The sequence below is a fragment of the Gobius niger genome, assembly GCF_951799975.1.
Source record: "Gobius niger genome assembly, chromosome: 18".
NCBI classification, from domain to species: Eukaryota; Metazoa; Chordata; class Actinopteri; order Gobiiformes; family Gobiidae; genus Gobius; species Gobius niger.
In genome coordinates, this window is record NC_136869.1 from 1,339,721 (window position 1) to 1,353,175 (window position 13,455).

General features: G+C 43.7%; 1 protein-coding gene across 1 annotated transcript; it reads left to right on the plus strand.

The window, feature by feature from the left end:
* Positions 1-8,695: 8,695 nt before the first annotated feature.
* On the plus strand, positions 8,696-11,025 carry LOC306977855 (uncharacterized protein; the record flags this gene model as incomplete). The annotated part of the gene is made up of 2 exons (XM_079576294.1): positions 8,696-8,855; positions 10,635-11,025. The coding sequence occupies 2 exons, from the start codon at positions 8,696-8,698 to the stop codon at positions 10,997-10,999; spliced, it is 525 nt and encodes a 174-aa protein (XP_079432420.1). The 3' UTR covers positions 11,000-11,025.
* Between the last annotated feature and the right edge of the window lie 2,430 nt (positions 11,026-13,455).

A 13,455-nucleotide genomic window follows, 5' to 3' on the forward strand; every position in this document is an offset into this window, starting at 1 on the left:
TGTTCTGATTCTGGCTGTGGCCCGACTCTCTCATCATGTGTTGGTTACTGATAAACAGCTGTTTAATAACAGAGAACAGAGAAACATCACAAGGACAATTGTTAAAGCAGTACTAAGTAACTCCTGCCCCTAGAGGCCATAAGCACAACTGCAGGTGTCGCAGCAAGTTACGATTTTTTAACTTATTAATTGTCTTGGAGAGTAAATCCTTCACTGACAGGAAAGGGTGAAGGGAGAGAGGGATATTATACAATGGAAATATTATTTTCACTCAAACTTGGCTGTAAATACTGTTTAAAGTGACGTTAGCCCGCAGTTAGCTTTGCCCGTTAGCCTGTTAGCTTCTTCTTCCTGATTCCATTAGTGTGTATTGGTGACTCCGGTCCGGTGGCAGTCAAGTTGCAAACATGTTTTTCTGGCCAGAGACACCAGGGGGCGATGAAAGACCCTCCAATCCTCCCATAAACACTTGTATCACCCCCACAGGGACCACGGGGAGGGTTTATTAAGGTAAACACGTTACTTAGTGCTGCTTTAAGTTACAGGTTTGTTGAATATCCACCTTATTCCTCCGCCCATGAGCCTTTGTGTGAAGGACGGGGGGATTTCTACTGTTTGTTTGCCTGGAGACCGTTCAGTCTCGTCCACTGAGCTTTAGAGACGTGAACCTGAGGGAACACGAGCGTCACAGCTGAGACGACACGACCATTCACTGCTCACAATAAACTCACAGTGGAGGAGTTTTCTGACCCGTGTCTCCACTTAACCTCCATCCTTCACACACACGTTACAGATGTGTTTATTTATTTCACATAAAACATGTGTTTTAAAATCTTTGAACTCACACGCCGCCGCATTCACCCTCATTCATATCAGCGTCCACTCAAACAGTGAATCAAAACAATACCACTTGAATAAAAACAGAAAAACAGAACCACTTGCCCTTCCGGGCAGGTGGTTCTCCCTGCACGTCTGAAACACCGGAGTGAGTCCATAGTCGTTGGGCCTGAGTCGAAGCAGTTGAGGTCTGATGAAGGCCTTTCCATGAGGGTTGAGCTGTTGTCTGCAGAGTTAGCGGTGATGAAGTCCCTGTTTCAGTCACATCGCTTGGATCCTCCTTTGGCTGGGGCTGGGTTCTCTTCCCCGCCCATGCCTGTTTTGAATAGGGAGGTAGAGGTTGTTGAGGAGGTGGAGGATGTTGGTCTCTCTGAAGAGCACAGGTAGTGAGGCGGCAGACAGCTCCGTGCAGGTCTTGTGCATGGCTTGTGCATGGCTCCGCATCCACCTAAGCGTAAAGGCTCCCCCCCCTTTTATTGTCCCACAATCCATGGAATATCTGAGCGAGTTAAATGCATGTTGGCGAGCCCCAGGAGCCTTCTCGCACCTCTCCGCGGATGCTCGGGTGTTGGCTGCTGTGCATGAGGCGGCAAAGGCAGGCTTGGAGCGCATGCCAGCGGTTGAACCTGCCATAACTTCACTCATCGTGTCACCAGATGAGGCTCTGCGTCCTGATGTTCGTTGCCCACAGGTTCAGTCTCGAGCTGCTGATGACCTCCTCTGTAGAGCCTACAGTGCTGGGGCACGGGCTGGTCGTCTTGGTAACTCGCTGGCGCACCTCATGTTTGCCCTCTCTGCTTCCTTGCAGGATGAGGGGGGGGTGGCGGTCGCTGCCGGGTTTAGTGATGCGGCACTGCAGGCGTTTGCTCTGATGACCAGGGCTGACTGAGTCATGCCGTAGGACCCTACGCAGTGTTCCTGTGGAACCGGGAGAGATGTTTGGTTCGGCTGCCCTGGAGGCTTTGGAACGGACCATTCAAGCACGACAGACGAGACAGCAGCTTTCAGGTCTCAGCCGGGTTATGCCCCCCCCCCCCTCCTCGGCGGCCGAGGCGCCTTGTTACTGAACCCGCTGACCGCTCGCAGCCTCGGTCCCGGGCTGGTGGTTCTTCTCCTCGGGATGTTTCACGGAGGACCAGTGGGGACTTTCGTGGCACGGTCCGCCACTCAGGAGGGCAGGCCCGAGTGTCGGGTTCTGGCCGCCGCCCGAACCGATCTGAGGGGGCTCAATCGGTATCTGAAGGTCCTGCCTCTTCACATGCTGACCACGGCAGAGGTTCTGCAGGCTGTTGCGAGGGGGGACTGGTTCACGTCGATAGACCTCTCCGATGCGGTCAGTTCACGCTGGGCAGGCGGTTCCCCTACGTCACCTTCCTGCAGGTGTTAGGGAAGCTGACATCTGTCACTCGCATTGTGCCTTTGGGCCTGCTGTCGCTGCGTCCTCTACAGTGGTGGCTCCACGGGTTTCACCTGGACCCCCGGCGTCACAGGCATTGCAAACTCTCAGTGACAGGGACGTGTCTCCGTGCCCTGACTCCGTGGGGGGACAGGTCCTATCTCTCCAGAGGTGTCCCTTTGGGGGTAGTTGTGTGTCGCAGGGAGGTGGTGACCACAGACACCGGCTCTACGGGCAGGGGCGCTGTGTGGCAGCACCGGGCCGTCCAGGGGCGCTGGAGTCCGAGGGAGCGCTCCAGTAAATGTGCTGGAGCTTCGCGCCGTACACTTGGCTCTCCGGCGTTTCCTGCCCCACCTGGTGGGCAGGCATGTTCTCGTACAAACAGACACCGCAGCTGTCTACCACATCCACCATCAGGGGGCACCAGATCTGCACCGCTTCTGGAGGCGTCCAGGGCTCTTTTGGTGTGGGCGGCCCCTCGATTGGCCACTCTGCGGGCGGTGTATCTGCCTGGGGAACACACTCGGGTAGCGGACGCTCTCTCTCGTCAGTCATCTGCTCCGGGGGAGTGGACCCTTCACAGGGAAGTGGTGCACAGGATCTGGGACCTCTTTGGTCGAGCGGAGGTAGACCTGTTCGTCTCGAAGGAGTCGACTCAGTGCCCGCTGTGGTTTTCTCTTACGGGTCATCGGGTGCTCTGGGTCAGGATGCGTTGGCTCATCCGTGGCCTCAGGTCCTGCTGTTCCCTTTTCCGCCCCTTCCTCTGATTTGGCCCACTCTTCAGCGGGTTCTGAGGGAGGGTCACAGGTTGTGGCTGGTGGCCCCGTTCTGGCCAGCACGGCCGTGGTTCCCCCTGCTGCGAAGTCTGATTCACGGTAACCCGTGGTGTCTCCCGAACAGGAGGGATCTGCTGTCTCAGTCGGGAGGGCAGACTTGGCATCCCGACCCTCCTCGTGTTCGGCTGTGGGTCAGGCCGTTACAGGCCCTTGTCACAGTTGACTGGGTTGCCGGCGTCTGTCCAACACACCATCTTGAGTGCCAGGGCCTCCTCTACTCGTGGGCAGTCTGATAACAGGTGGCGGCTGTTTTCCCGGTGGTGTTCTGGTCGTGATGAGGACCCGGCTTTGTGGTCAGTGGCCTCTATTCTGGAGTTTCTGCAGTCGCTCTTTGATGAGGGTCGCTCTCCTTCCACGCTTAAGGTCTATGTGGCAGCGATCTCTACTAGTCAGGCTGAGATCGATGGAGAAATTTAAAAGCGTTTTTCATTCATGGATAAATTATGCCAAAGTTCAATGGGGTCAGAAACATTTCACTTTTATCAAAACGATGTTCTGCTTTTCCCACAGATCCAGCGACGCCTCTGAGGATCCACAGACACCTGGTGAGCAGGAATCCTCTTCAGTCACAATCAGAATCACAATCGTTTTATCGCCTTTGTTTGTAAACAGGTTCACAAACCAGGATTTTGTGAGATGTTCCATAAAAACATATAACACAGAGTTTAGATCCAAATATAAACTTGTCTTTCGGGGCATTCGTAGGAATATTCAAATCAATAAGAGGTAAATACGACACAACTGAACAACAGGACTGGATTCATGTGGCCTTAGGGCGCCTGTGCTGAGGAGGAGACTCTGGACATTGGGACAGTTTTGTTTTGTGTGGAAAGATCCAAACATTAGTAAAACAAAGCCAGAGTCGTCTCTTCAGCTCAGATGAACCGTGGTCTCATGATTTCCTCAAAAGAAACATGAGCGTGATGTTGGTCAGAGTCAGAATCATGTGGAGGTTTGTGAATCCATCACTGAGTTGTTTTTGGCTCCAGGCCGTTTACAAAGTGCTGGTTTTGGAAACGTTCCTGTCCGTCCTCCTGAGATCTTACTCCTGTGTTACCTTCATTTCATTGTTTGGTGTTTTCATTCTACAGAAGATGCAGATCAAGCGGCTCAGGAGCCCCCAGATCCTCCAACGCTCCCCTCAGACCAAGGAGACGACGAGGGAGGAGACGAGGGAGGAGACGAGGGAGGAGACGAGGGAGGAGACGAGGGAGGAGACGAGGGAGGAGACGAGGGAGGAGACGAGGGAGGAGACGAGGGAGGAGACGAGGGAGGAGACGAGGGAGGAGACGAGGGAGGAGGAGACGAGGGAGGAGGATGTGAAGGAGGAGCAGATGAGGCCCACGGTGCTGTTTCACTGGTCGAACCGTTGGACTGGGAGGTTTGTCTGTTTGTTTGTTTGTCTGTTTGTCTGTCTGTTTGTTTCCTTTATTGTCCCTGCGCCCGGGGACCTCCTCATGTCACGGAAACACCTGGGCTGTAAAAGTGGGCGGGGCTGAGTAAGGTCCTCATGCGTCTCTTCTCTTTAGGACTTTACACCTGAAGTGTCTCTCGAGTCCTGGAAAACCTCCTTCAGGTACGACGAGGCTCCGGTGGTCGTCGCTCGTTCTTTCCCCCAGTTTTTTGATGCTTTTTGGGTTGAACTCCTGCAGGTTCAGATGCCCTTCCTCCGGAGCCTTCCGCTGCTCTTCCACCGGATTGGTGTTTGTGGTGTCTAAGGAGGCGGAGCTTCGGTACAGGACGGTCCAATGGGACGAGGCGCTGCTGCAGTCGTCGGGCAGAACTCCTGCAGGACCTCTGTACAACATCGAGTGTCCAGAGAGAGCCGTGTGTGAGCTGCACCTGCCGCACTGTGAACCCGAGACCGGTACGAGTCCTTCAGGAACATCTGCTCCTCACGAACATCTGCTCCTCCTCACAAACATCTGGTTCTTTCATGTCTCCATGGTTCCAGCTGACCTCTCCCACTGCGGTCTGGCTGTGGCCCACATCAGCGACAGTGGAGTGACGTTCCTGGAGCCGCTGAGGATCACACAGTCCCACGTGGTGGTCCGGGTCTCGGGTCTGTCCGTCTTTGGTCTGGTTTGGCAGATCCTGGACTGGATTTACAAAAAGATCAAGTCCGTTTCAGGTCAAGTTCTGCTGTTCCTCGCCGCGAAGAACCCTTTGTCTCAGCTACGGAAACTCAACGTGCTGCTGCTGCCCTGGAACGTCTCCGTGGACGAGGTAAAAGACTCCGACCGGACTGAACCAGGACTGAGCTTCTCGGGCTGGGCAACGAGTCATTCTCTTCTCAAGGGCCCGATTTGATTCACGATTCAGTTAAGGGTTTCACACGGCACCAGTTTTACTTGGATATTGGAGCTGACGGAACAAGTGAACGTCTCCATTGTGAGATCAACAAAGACTTGACCTCTTAACTCCCACCTGGACATGTTTTCTCCTGTTCTCCAAATCTAAAAGCTTCTTCAGACCAGCGACAACGAATGAGAAAAAAATGAGGATGTAAACTAAAGAAAACAACGCTTAAAAGTGACAAAAAAAGTGACAAAAATCCAGAAAAAAAAAGACAAAAATCCAGAAAAAAAGTGACAAAAATCCAGTAAAAAAGTGACAAAAATCCAGCAAAAAAATGACAAAAATCCAACAAAAAAAGAATAAAAATCCAGCAAAAAAAGACAAAAATCCAGCAAAAAAAAGATTAAAATCCAGCAAAAAAGTGACAAAAATCCAGCAAAAAAAGACAAAAATCCAGCAAAAAAGTGACAAAAATCCAGCAAAAAAGTGACAAAAATCCAGCAAAAAAGTGACAAAAATCCAGCAAAAAAGTGACAAAAATCCAACAAAAAAGTGACAAAAATCCAACAAAAAAGTGACAAAAATCCAGCAAAAAAGTGACAAAAATCCAGCAAAAAAGTGACAAAAATCCAGCAAAAAAGTGACAAAAATCCAGCAAAAAAGTGACAAAAATCCAACAAAAAAGTGACAAAAATCCAGCAAAAAAAAGATAAAAATCCAGCAAAAAAGTGACAAAAATCCAGCAAAAAATTACAAAAATCCAACAAAAAAATAATAAAAATCCAGCAAAAAAGTGACAAAAATCCAACAAAAAAAAGATAAAAATCCAGCAAAAAAGTGACAAAAATCCAGCAAAAAAGTGACAAAAATCCAGCAAAAAAGTGACAAAAATCCAGCAAAAAAGTGACAAAAATCCAGCAAAAAAGTGACAAAAATCCAGCAAAAAAGTGACAAAAATCCAGCAAAAAAGTGACAAAAATCCAGCAAAAAAGTGACAAAAATCCAGCAAAAAAAAGATAAAAATCCAGCAAAAAAGTGACAAAAATCCAGCAAAAAAGTGACAAAAATCCAGCAAAAAAGTGACAAAAATCCAGCAAAAAAGTGACAAAAATCCAGCAAAAAAGTGACAAAAATCCAGCAAAAAAGTGACAAAAATCCAGCAAAAAAGTGACAAAAATCCAGCAAAAAAGTGACAAAAATCCAGCAAAAAAAAGATAAAAATCCAGCAAAAAAGTGACAAAAATCCAGCAAAAAAAGTGACAAAAATCCAGCAAAAAAGTGACAAAAATCCAGCAAAAAAGTGACAAAAATCCAGCAAAAAAGTGACAAAAATCCAACAAAAAAATAACAAAAATCCAGCAAAAAATGACAAAAATCCAACAAAAAAATAATAAAAATCCAGCAAAAAAGTGACAAAAATCCAACAAAAAAAAGATAAAAATCCAGCAAAAAAGTGACAAAAATCCAGCAAAAAAGTGACAAAAATCCAGCAAAAAAAGACAAAAATCCAGCAAAAAAAAAGATTAAAATCCAGCAAAAAAAGATAAAAATCCAGCAAAAAATGACAAAAATCCAGCAAAAAAAGTGACAAAAATCCAACAAAAAAAAGATAAAAATCCAGGAAAAAAAATGATAAAAATCCAGCAAAAAAAGACAAAAATCCAGGAGAAAAAAAGACAAAAAACCAGCAAAAAAATGTCATTTATGACAGAAAGTTTCCTCTCATTAGAGCGAGGCCAGACTAAGATCTGTCTTTCTCAGCTCTGTGTCATTACATTAGAATCTGCCTCATCAAGTCACTGCTGAAGCTCACGGTGCTGAACGCTGTGTGGGCTGAACCATTTGGCACATATTTAAAGGGGTGTCAGGGCCCTGAGATATTATCAATCATTATTGTTTGGGCAAACTTCTGTGTAGAACCCCTGTATTTCAGCCCTGTTGTTCAGTTGTTATAGTATCAATTATGAGGAAACTTAGAAAGTACAACACAGAACACTTTCTGCAGCATTTCTGTGGGCCCCGACCCTGCTCTGGGCCCTGGGTACTCAGCACCCTTTACCCCCCCCCCCAGTGCAAAAAAATGACACAAATGTGACAAAAAAAATGACGAAAATGGGACAAAAAAGTTACAAAAATGAGTTGAACACCCAACAAAAAAATGACAAAAATGTGACAAAAAAATGACAAAAATGTGACAAAAATGTGACAAAAAAATGACAAAAAAGTTACAAAAATGAGTTGAACACCCAGAAAAAAAATGACCAAAAATGTGACAAAAATGTGACAAAAATGTGACAAAAAAATGACAAAAAAATGACAAAAATGTGACAAAAAAATGACAAAAAAATGACAAAAATATGACAAAATAAGATAAAAATGTGACAAAAAGATGACAAAAAAATGACAAAAATGTGACAAAAATGTGACAAAAAAATGACAAAAATGTGACAAAAATGTGACAAAAAAATGACAAAAATGTGACAAAAAAATGACAAAAATGTGACAAAAAAATGACAAAAAAATGACAAAAATATGACAAAATAAGATCAAAATGTGACAAAAATGTGACAAAAAGATGACAAAAATGTGACAAAAAAATGACAAAAAATTGACAAAAAAATGACAAAAATGTGACAAAAAAATGACAAAAATTTGACACAAAAAATGACAAAAAAATTACAAAAATGATGAAAACATGATGGAAAGAAATCTGATGACATGAGGAAAAAGATCCTCTCGGTTCAGGCGTGAGTTAAGAGGTTAAACAACTCGGGACCCGTGAGACTCCCCCCCCCCCCCCCCCCCCCCGGGCGGCCATTCCCCTGAAATCCGTTCCCGTGCAGATCTCTACTCGGGTTTCAGACTGTGTTCCACTGTCAATGAAGCTGTTTGTTTTTGTGAAGGTCCGTCCCAAACACCCAAACATGAGGAACGTCCAGGTGACGGCGTCGCACGACTTCACTGTGAACCAGCTCTACAGCGTGGACTGCACCAGAGCCCACCGCGTCCAGCCCAAGGTCCACACTCGTCACACGCTCTGTCCAGCACTCACACTCGTCACACGCTCTGGCTTTGACTGGGGAGGGTCCAGCACTCACACTCGTCACACGCTCTGGCTTTGACTGGGGAGGGTCCAGCACTCACACTCGTCACACGCTCTGGCTTTGACTGGGGAGGGTCCAGCACTCACACTAGTCACACGCTCTGGCTTTGACTGGGGAGGGTCCAGCACTCACACTAGTCACACGCTCTGGCTTTGACTGGGGAGGGTCCAGCACTCACACCTGCCCCCGCAGACACACTATGTTGTTTTTTTATCTGTTTCCACATGTCTGTCTTTTTGCAGAAAGCCAAGTTCATCCTGGACTACGGCCCCAACTACCACCCCACGTTCCAGATCCGTCTGACGGCAGAAGTGAAGCTCATACATGTCAGGATCTGTGGAGAGAACTGCTCCTCAGTGTGGGAGCATGAGGTGGATCTGACGGGTGAGCGGCTCATTCTGAACCGGCAGCTCACGGTCATGTCTTTCAACAGTGGATACATAGAAGAGTTAAAGTCAGTTTGATGTAAAGTGCCCGATAAAGAAATGGACAAAAATGTGACAAAAAAAAAAGACAAAAATTTGACAAAAATTTGATAAAAAATAACAAAAAAATGACAAAAATGTGACAAAAAATGAACCAAAAAATTGACAAAAAAAATATTAAAAAATGAAGAAAAAATAACAAAAATGTAACAAAAAAAATGACAAAAATTTGATAAAAAAATAACAAAAATGTGACAAAAAATTGACAAAAAAAATGACAAAAAAATTGACAAAAAAATTGACAAAAAATTGACAAGATATTGACAAAAAAGTGATGAAAAATTTATTAAAAAATGACAAAAATGTGACAAAAAAATGACAGAAAATGACAAAAAATGGACGAAAAAATGACAAAAATATGACGAAAAAATGACAAAAAATGACAAAAAATGACAAAAAATGACAAAAAATGACAAAAAAATGACAAAAAATGACAGAAAATGACAAAAAATGGACGAAAAAATGACAAAAATATGATGAAAAAATGACAAAAAATGACAAAAAATGACAAAAAATGACGAAAAAATGACAAAAAATGACAAAAAAATGACAAAAAATGACAGAAAATGACAAAAAATTGACGAAAAAATGACAAAAATATGATGAAAAAATAACAAAAATGTGACAAAAATGTGACAAAAAAAAGACAAAAAAATGACAAAAATTTGATCCAAAAATGACCAAAAAAAGACAAAAATTTGACAAAAAAAATGACAAAAAAGTTACAAAAATGAGTTGAATACGCAACAAAAGAATGATGGAAAAAGAATCTTCTGACGTGAGGAAAAAGCTCCTCTGGGTTCAGGCGGGAGTTCAGAGGTTAACATCAGTTTGTTTTCTTGAGTCCGTTTTAACACCTGCTTTAATTCTTCACCTCATACTCAGTTCTATTCTATCTTGTGCTGATGAACACAGAGCAGTCGTGTCTTTCTACAGTGGACACACAGAACAGTTAAAGTCCGTTTGATATAAAGTGCCCTAAAAGGAAATTGACAAAAAAATGACAAAAAAATGACAAAAATGTGACAAAAAATGACAAAAATATGACGAAAAAATGACCAAAAAATGTCAAAAATTGACAAAAAATGGACAAAAAATGTCAAAAAAATTGACAAAAATTGGACAAAAATGTGACAAAAAAATGACAAAAATGTGACAAAAATGGACAAAAAAATGACAAAAATGTGATAAAAAATTTACAAAAATATGACAAAAAAATGACCAAAAAATCACAAAAAATGGACAAAAAAATATCTAAAAAAATTAAGAAAAAATGAAAAAAAATTGACAAAAAAATATTAAAAAATGAAGAAAAAATACCAAAAAATGTGACAAAAATGTGACCAAAAAAAATGACAAAATTGTGACAAAAATGTGACAAAACATGGACGAAAAAATGACAAAAATGCGACAAAAATGAGTTGAATACCAACAAAAAAATGATGTAAAAAGAATCTTCTGACGTGAGGAAAAAGCTCCTCTCGCTTCAGGCGGGAGTTCAGAGGTTAACATCAGTTTGTTTTCTTGAGTCTGTTTTAACACCTGCTTTAATTCTTCACCTCATACTCAGGTCTATTCTATCTTGTGCTGATGAACACAGAGCAGTCGTGTCTTTCTACAGTGGACACACAGAACAGTTAAAGTCAGTTTGATGTAAAGTGCCCTCTTTGCGCCTCAGATGTGATCATGGAGGAGCTGACCACGGCGGACGCTGTGGCCTCGGCCTCGGCCTCGTTCCGGGAGCTGCTCGTGGACTCGGACTCGTCGGTGGAGCAGCGCCTGCGTTCCATGCGGTTGGGCTTCGTGGAGCGAGTGACGGAGGTGGTGCTGGACCAGGTTCTGGACCGGCTCCTGCAGAGCGGCGTCCTGACCCCGGCAGAGAGAGAGAGCGCGGCGAGCGTCAGAGAGCGAAGGACTCGAGCCGCTCGGGTCATAGACTCTGTGATGAAGAAAGGATCCAAAGCCTCTCGTCTCTTCATCCAGGACCTGCACGACCTGGACCTTCTGCTGTTTGGCGAGCTGCTGAGGAGCTCTGAGTCCTGAGCTCCAGAGACTGTCAGAGCTGCACCAGACTCGTCATGGGAGAGGAAACATCTGGTTTCTCTGCTGTTCTTCTAAAGCCACTGTGGAAGTGCCCGACAGGAGCAGAAGGAACCAGCAGCAGCTCAAGTCAATGCATCATGTAGAGCAGTCAGGCCCGGGCCGTGTGTCCATCCTGGAAGAGCTCAGAGGGGCCACCGGTCCCGCCTTAACCCAGCTTTACCCAAATCTAAAAAAGAGGATGAAAAGAAAAGAACAATGTGCCGGAAAAGCAGCACAGAAAGTGACGAAAAATGTGATGAAAAGTCGACAAAAACACGACGACAAAGCAACGGAAAAAAGCAACAAAAATGTGACAAAAACACGACAGAAAATGATCGAAAAAAAGTGACAAAAACACAATAAAAAAGTGACAAAAACACAATAAAAAAGTGACAAAAACACAATAAAAAAGTGACAAAAAAAAGGAATGAAAAAACAACAAAAATATGACAAAATGTTACAATCCCTTTATCAGGTCTCAGCTTTCAAATGAGCCGTTACATTGTTGCTCTCCAGTCGAGAAGCTTTTAGATTTGGGTAAAGCCGAACTGTTTCTCAGTCTCAGTCCAGCCCCTGGTCCGGGGGCCAAACTCAGCCCTCCAGCAAAAAACCTTTAGTCCAAGAGAATTTTGAAGAAACATTTATTCATAAATCAGAGACGCGAAAAGGCTCTGTGGAAATGTGGGAAATACTGTCAATGTTTCACACTTCACATTGTGACCAGTGTTCGTTTCATCGACTAAAATATTTAGTCTTAATTTTAGTCAAAGTGATATTTTTAGCGACTAAAATTGGACTAAAACTAAATTAAAAGTTTCTCATGAGACTAAAACTGTGACTAAAATGTCCAGATATTTGAGTCGACTAAAATCAGACTAAATAAAAATGAAAAGGAGAGACTAAAATCATCCAAACTTGTATTGAGCGTCTGAAAGAGCCTCAGATCATGTTTAAAGGATCAGCTCTGAGCTTTGTTCATGTGGAGCAGAAACATGAAGCAGAGGAACAACATTAAATATGATTATAATGAATATTATCAATGCAAAATCCACTAAATTAGTCTTAAATTTAGTCGACTAAAACTAGACTAAAATTGAAAAGATTTTTTCGACTAAATCTTGACTAAAATTACATTACATTTTAGTCAAAAGACTAAAACTAAATTAAAACATGTTGTCAAAATTAACACTGTCTGTTTGGTCTTGTGCTGTGGAGCCGCCCTTGTGGGGAGTGAACTGGAAGTCTCTGCCCAGAGCTGTGGGAAGGGACAGGTTTCTGCTGTGGACACTTGTAAATCCACACGCTGGACTCTATTGTTATCTGTGTGGACCCTCGGTTTTGTGTCATTCGCCTCCTTTACAAAGACAGGGTTTATACAGACCAGTGTAAGTCCTTGTGTGACCGGGAACTATTCAACTAAAACAAAACCCTCCTTATCCCAGATCCCACATCCATCTTGTCAGGAGGGAGACCCGGCTGCCCCCCTATTGGAAAACCCCCTGTAGTTCAGAGACCCTGCAAACCGTCACAACATGTTTGTAGAAAAAGGTGCTTTACTTTGGGCGACATTGTGAGTTTCGGCCCTGGGTGTTTTGTGAATGAAGAACATGGACCCTCCATGACACAAACCTGCCTCCCCCTCATGTAAAACATCTTTGATTATCTGTTATTATCATGACTTTATCATGAACGTATCACATACTTACTGCAGATTATGAATAATAATGGTTGATCTGATCATTATAACTCATTACAAACATGGTCAGTGATTCATAAACACTTCCGCTCCAGCACAGGTTGTTTTGTTTTATTTGGACACTTAAAGCTCCAGCTCGTTTCCATGGAGATGTGACTAAAGTCGAGATCCTTCCTTTAATAAAAACACCGTTTTCTGTGTCGAGCTGGTCATTGGTCCGTGTTTTGTGCTGATGGGAACAGGACAGTCCAAAATGTTACGCAGTGTGCCTTTAACCTCTCACCACCCGCCTGAACCAAATGCCTTCTGTCCTCTTTGGCCGTTATATAGGCCTGTGGAACACCTCATTTGAAAGCTAAGACCCACAAAACTGATTTTTTTCCTGGCGTTGTTGCTGTGTTGTGTCACCTTTTGTATGTTTTTTTTTTCTTTCTTTTTTTTCCATTTTTGTTGAATTTTTGTCACATTTTTGTCACATTTTTGTTGCGTTTACATCCTTGTTTTCTTCTCATTTTTTGTGGCTGTTTTGGTGCTTTTTCCCCCAAGAATTAGGGTAAAGCCAAACTGGAGAAATTTTTGGTCAATTTTTCATCCATTTTTTATCATATTTTAGTCACATTTTTTTTGTCACTTTTTGTCCAATTTTAGTAATTTTTTTGTCACATTTTTGAATTTTTTTGTCACATTTTTATCTCATTTTTGTAATTTTTTTTATCAATGT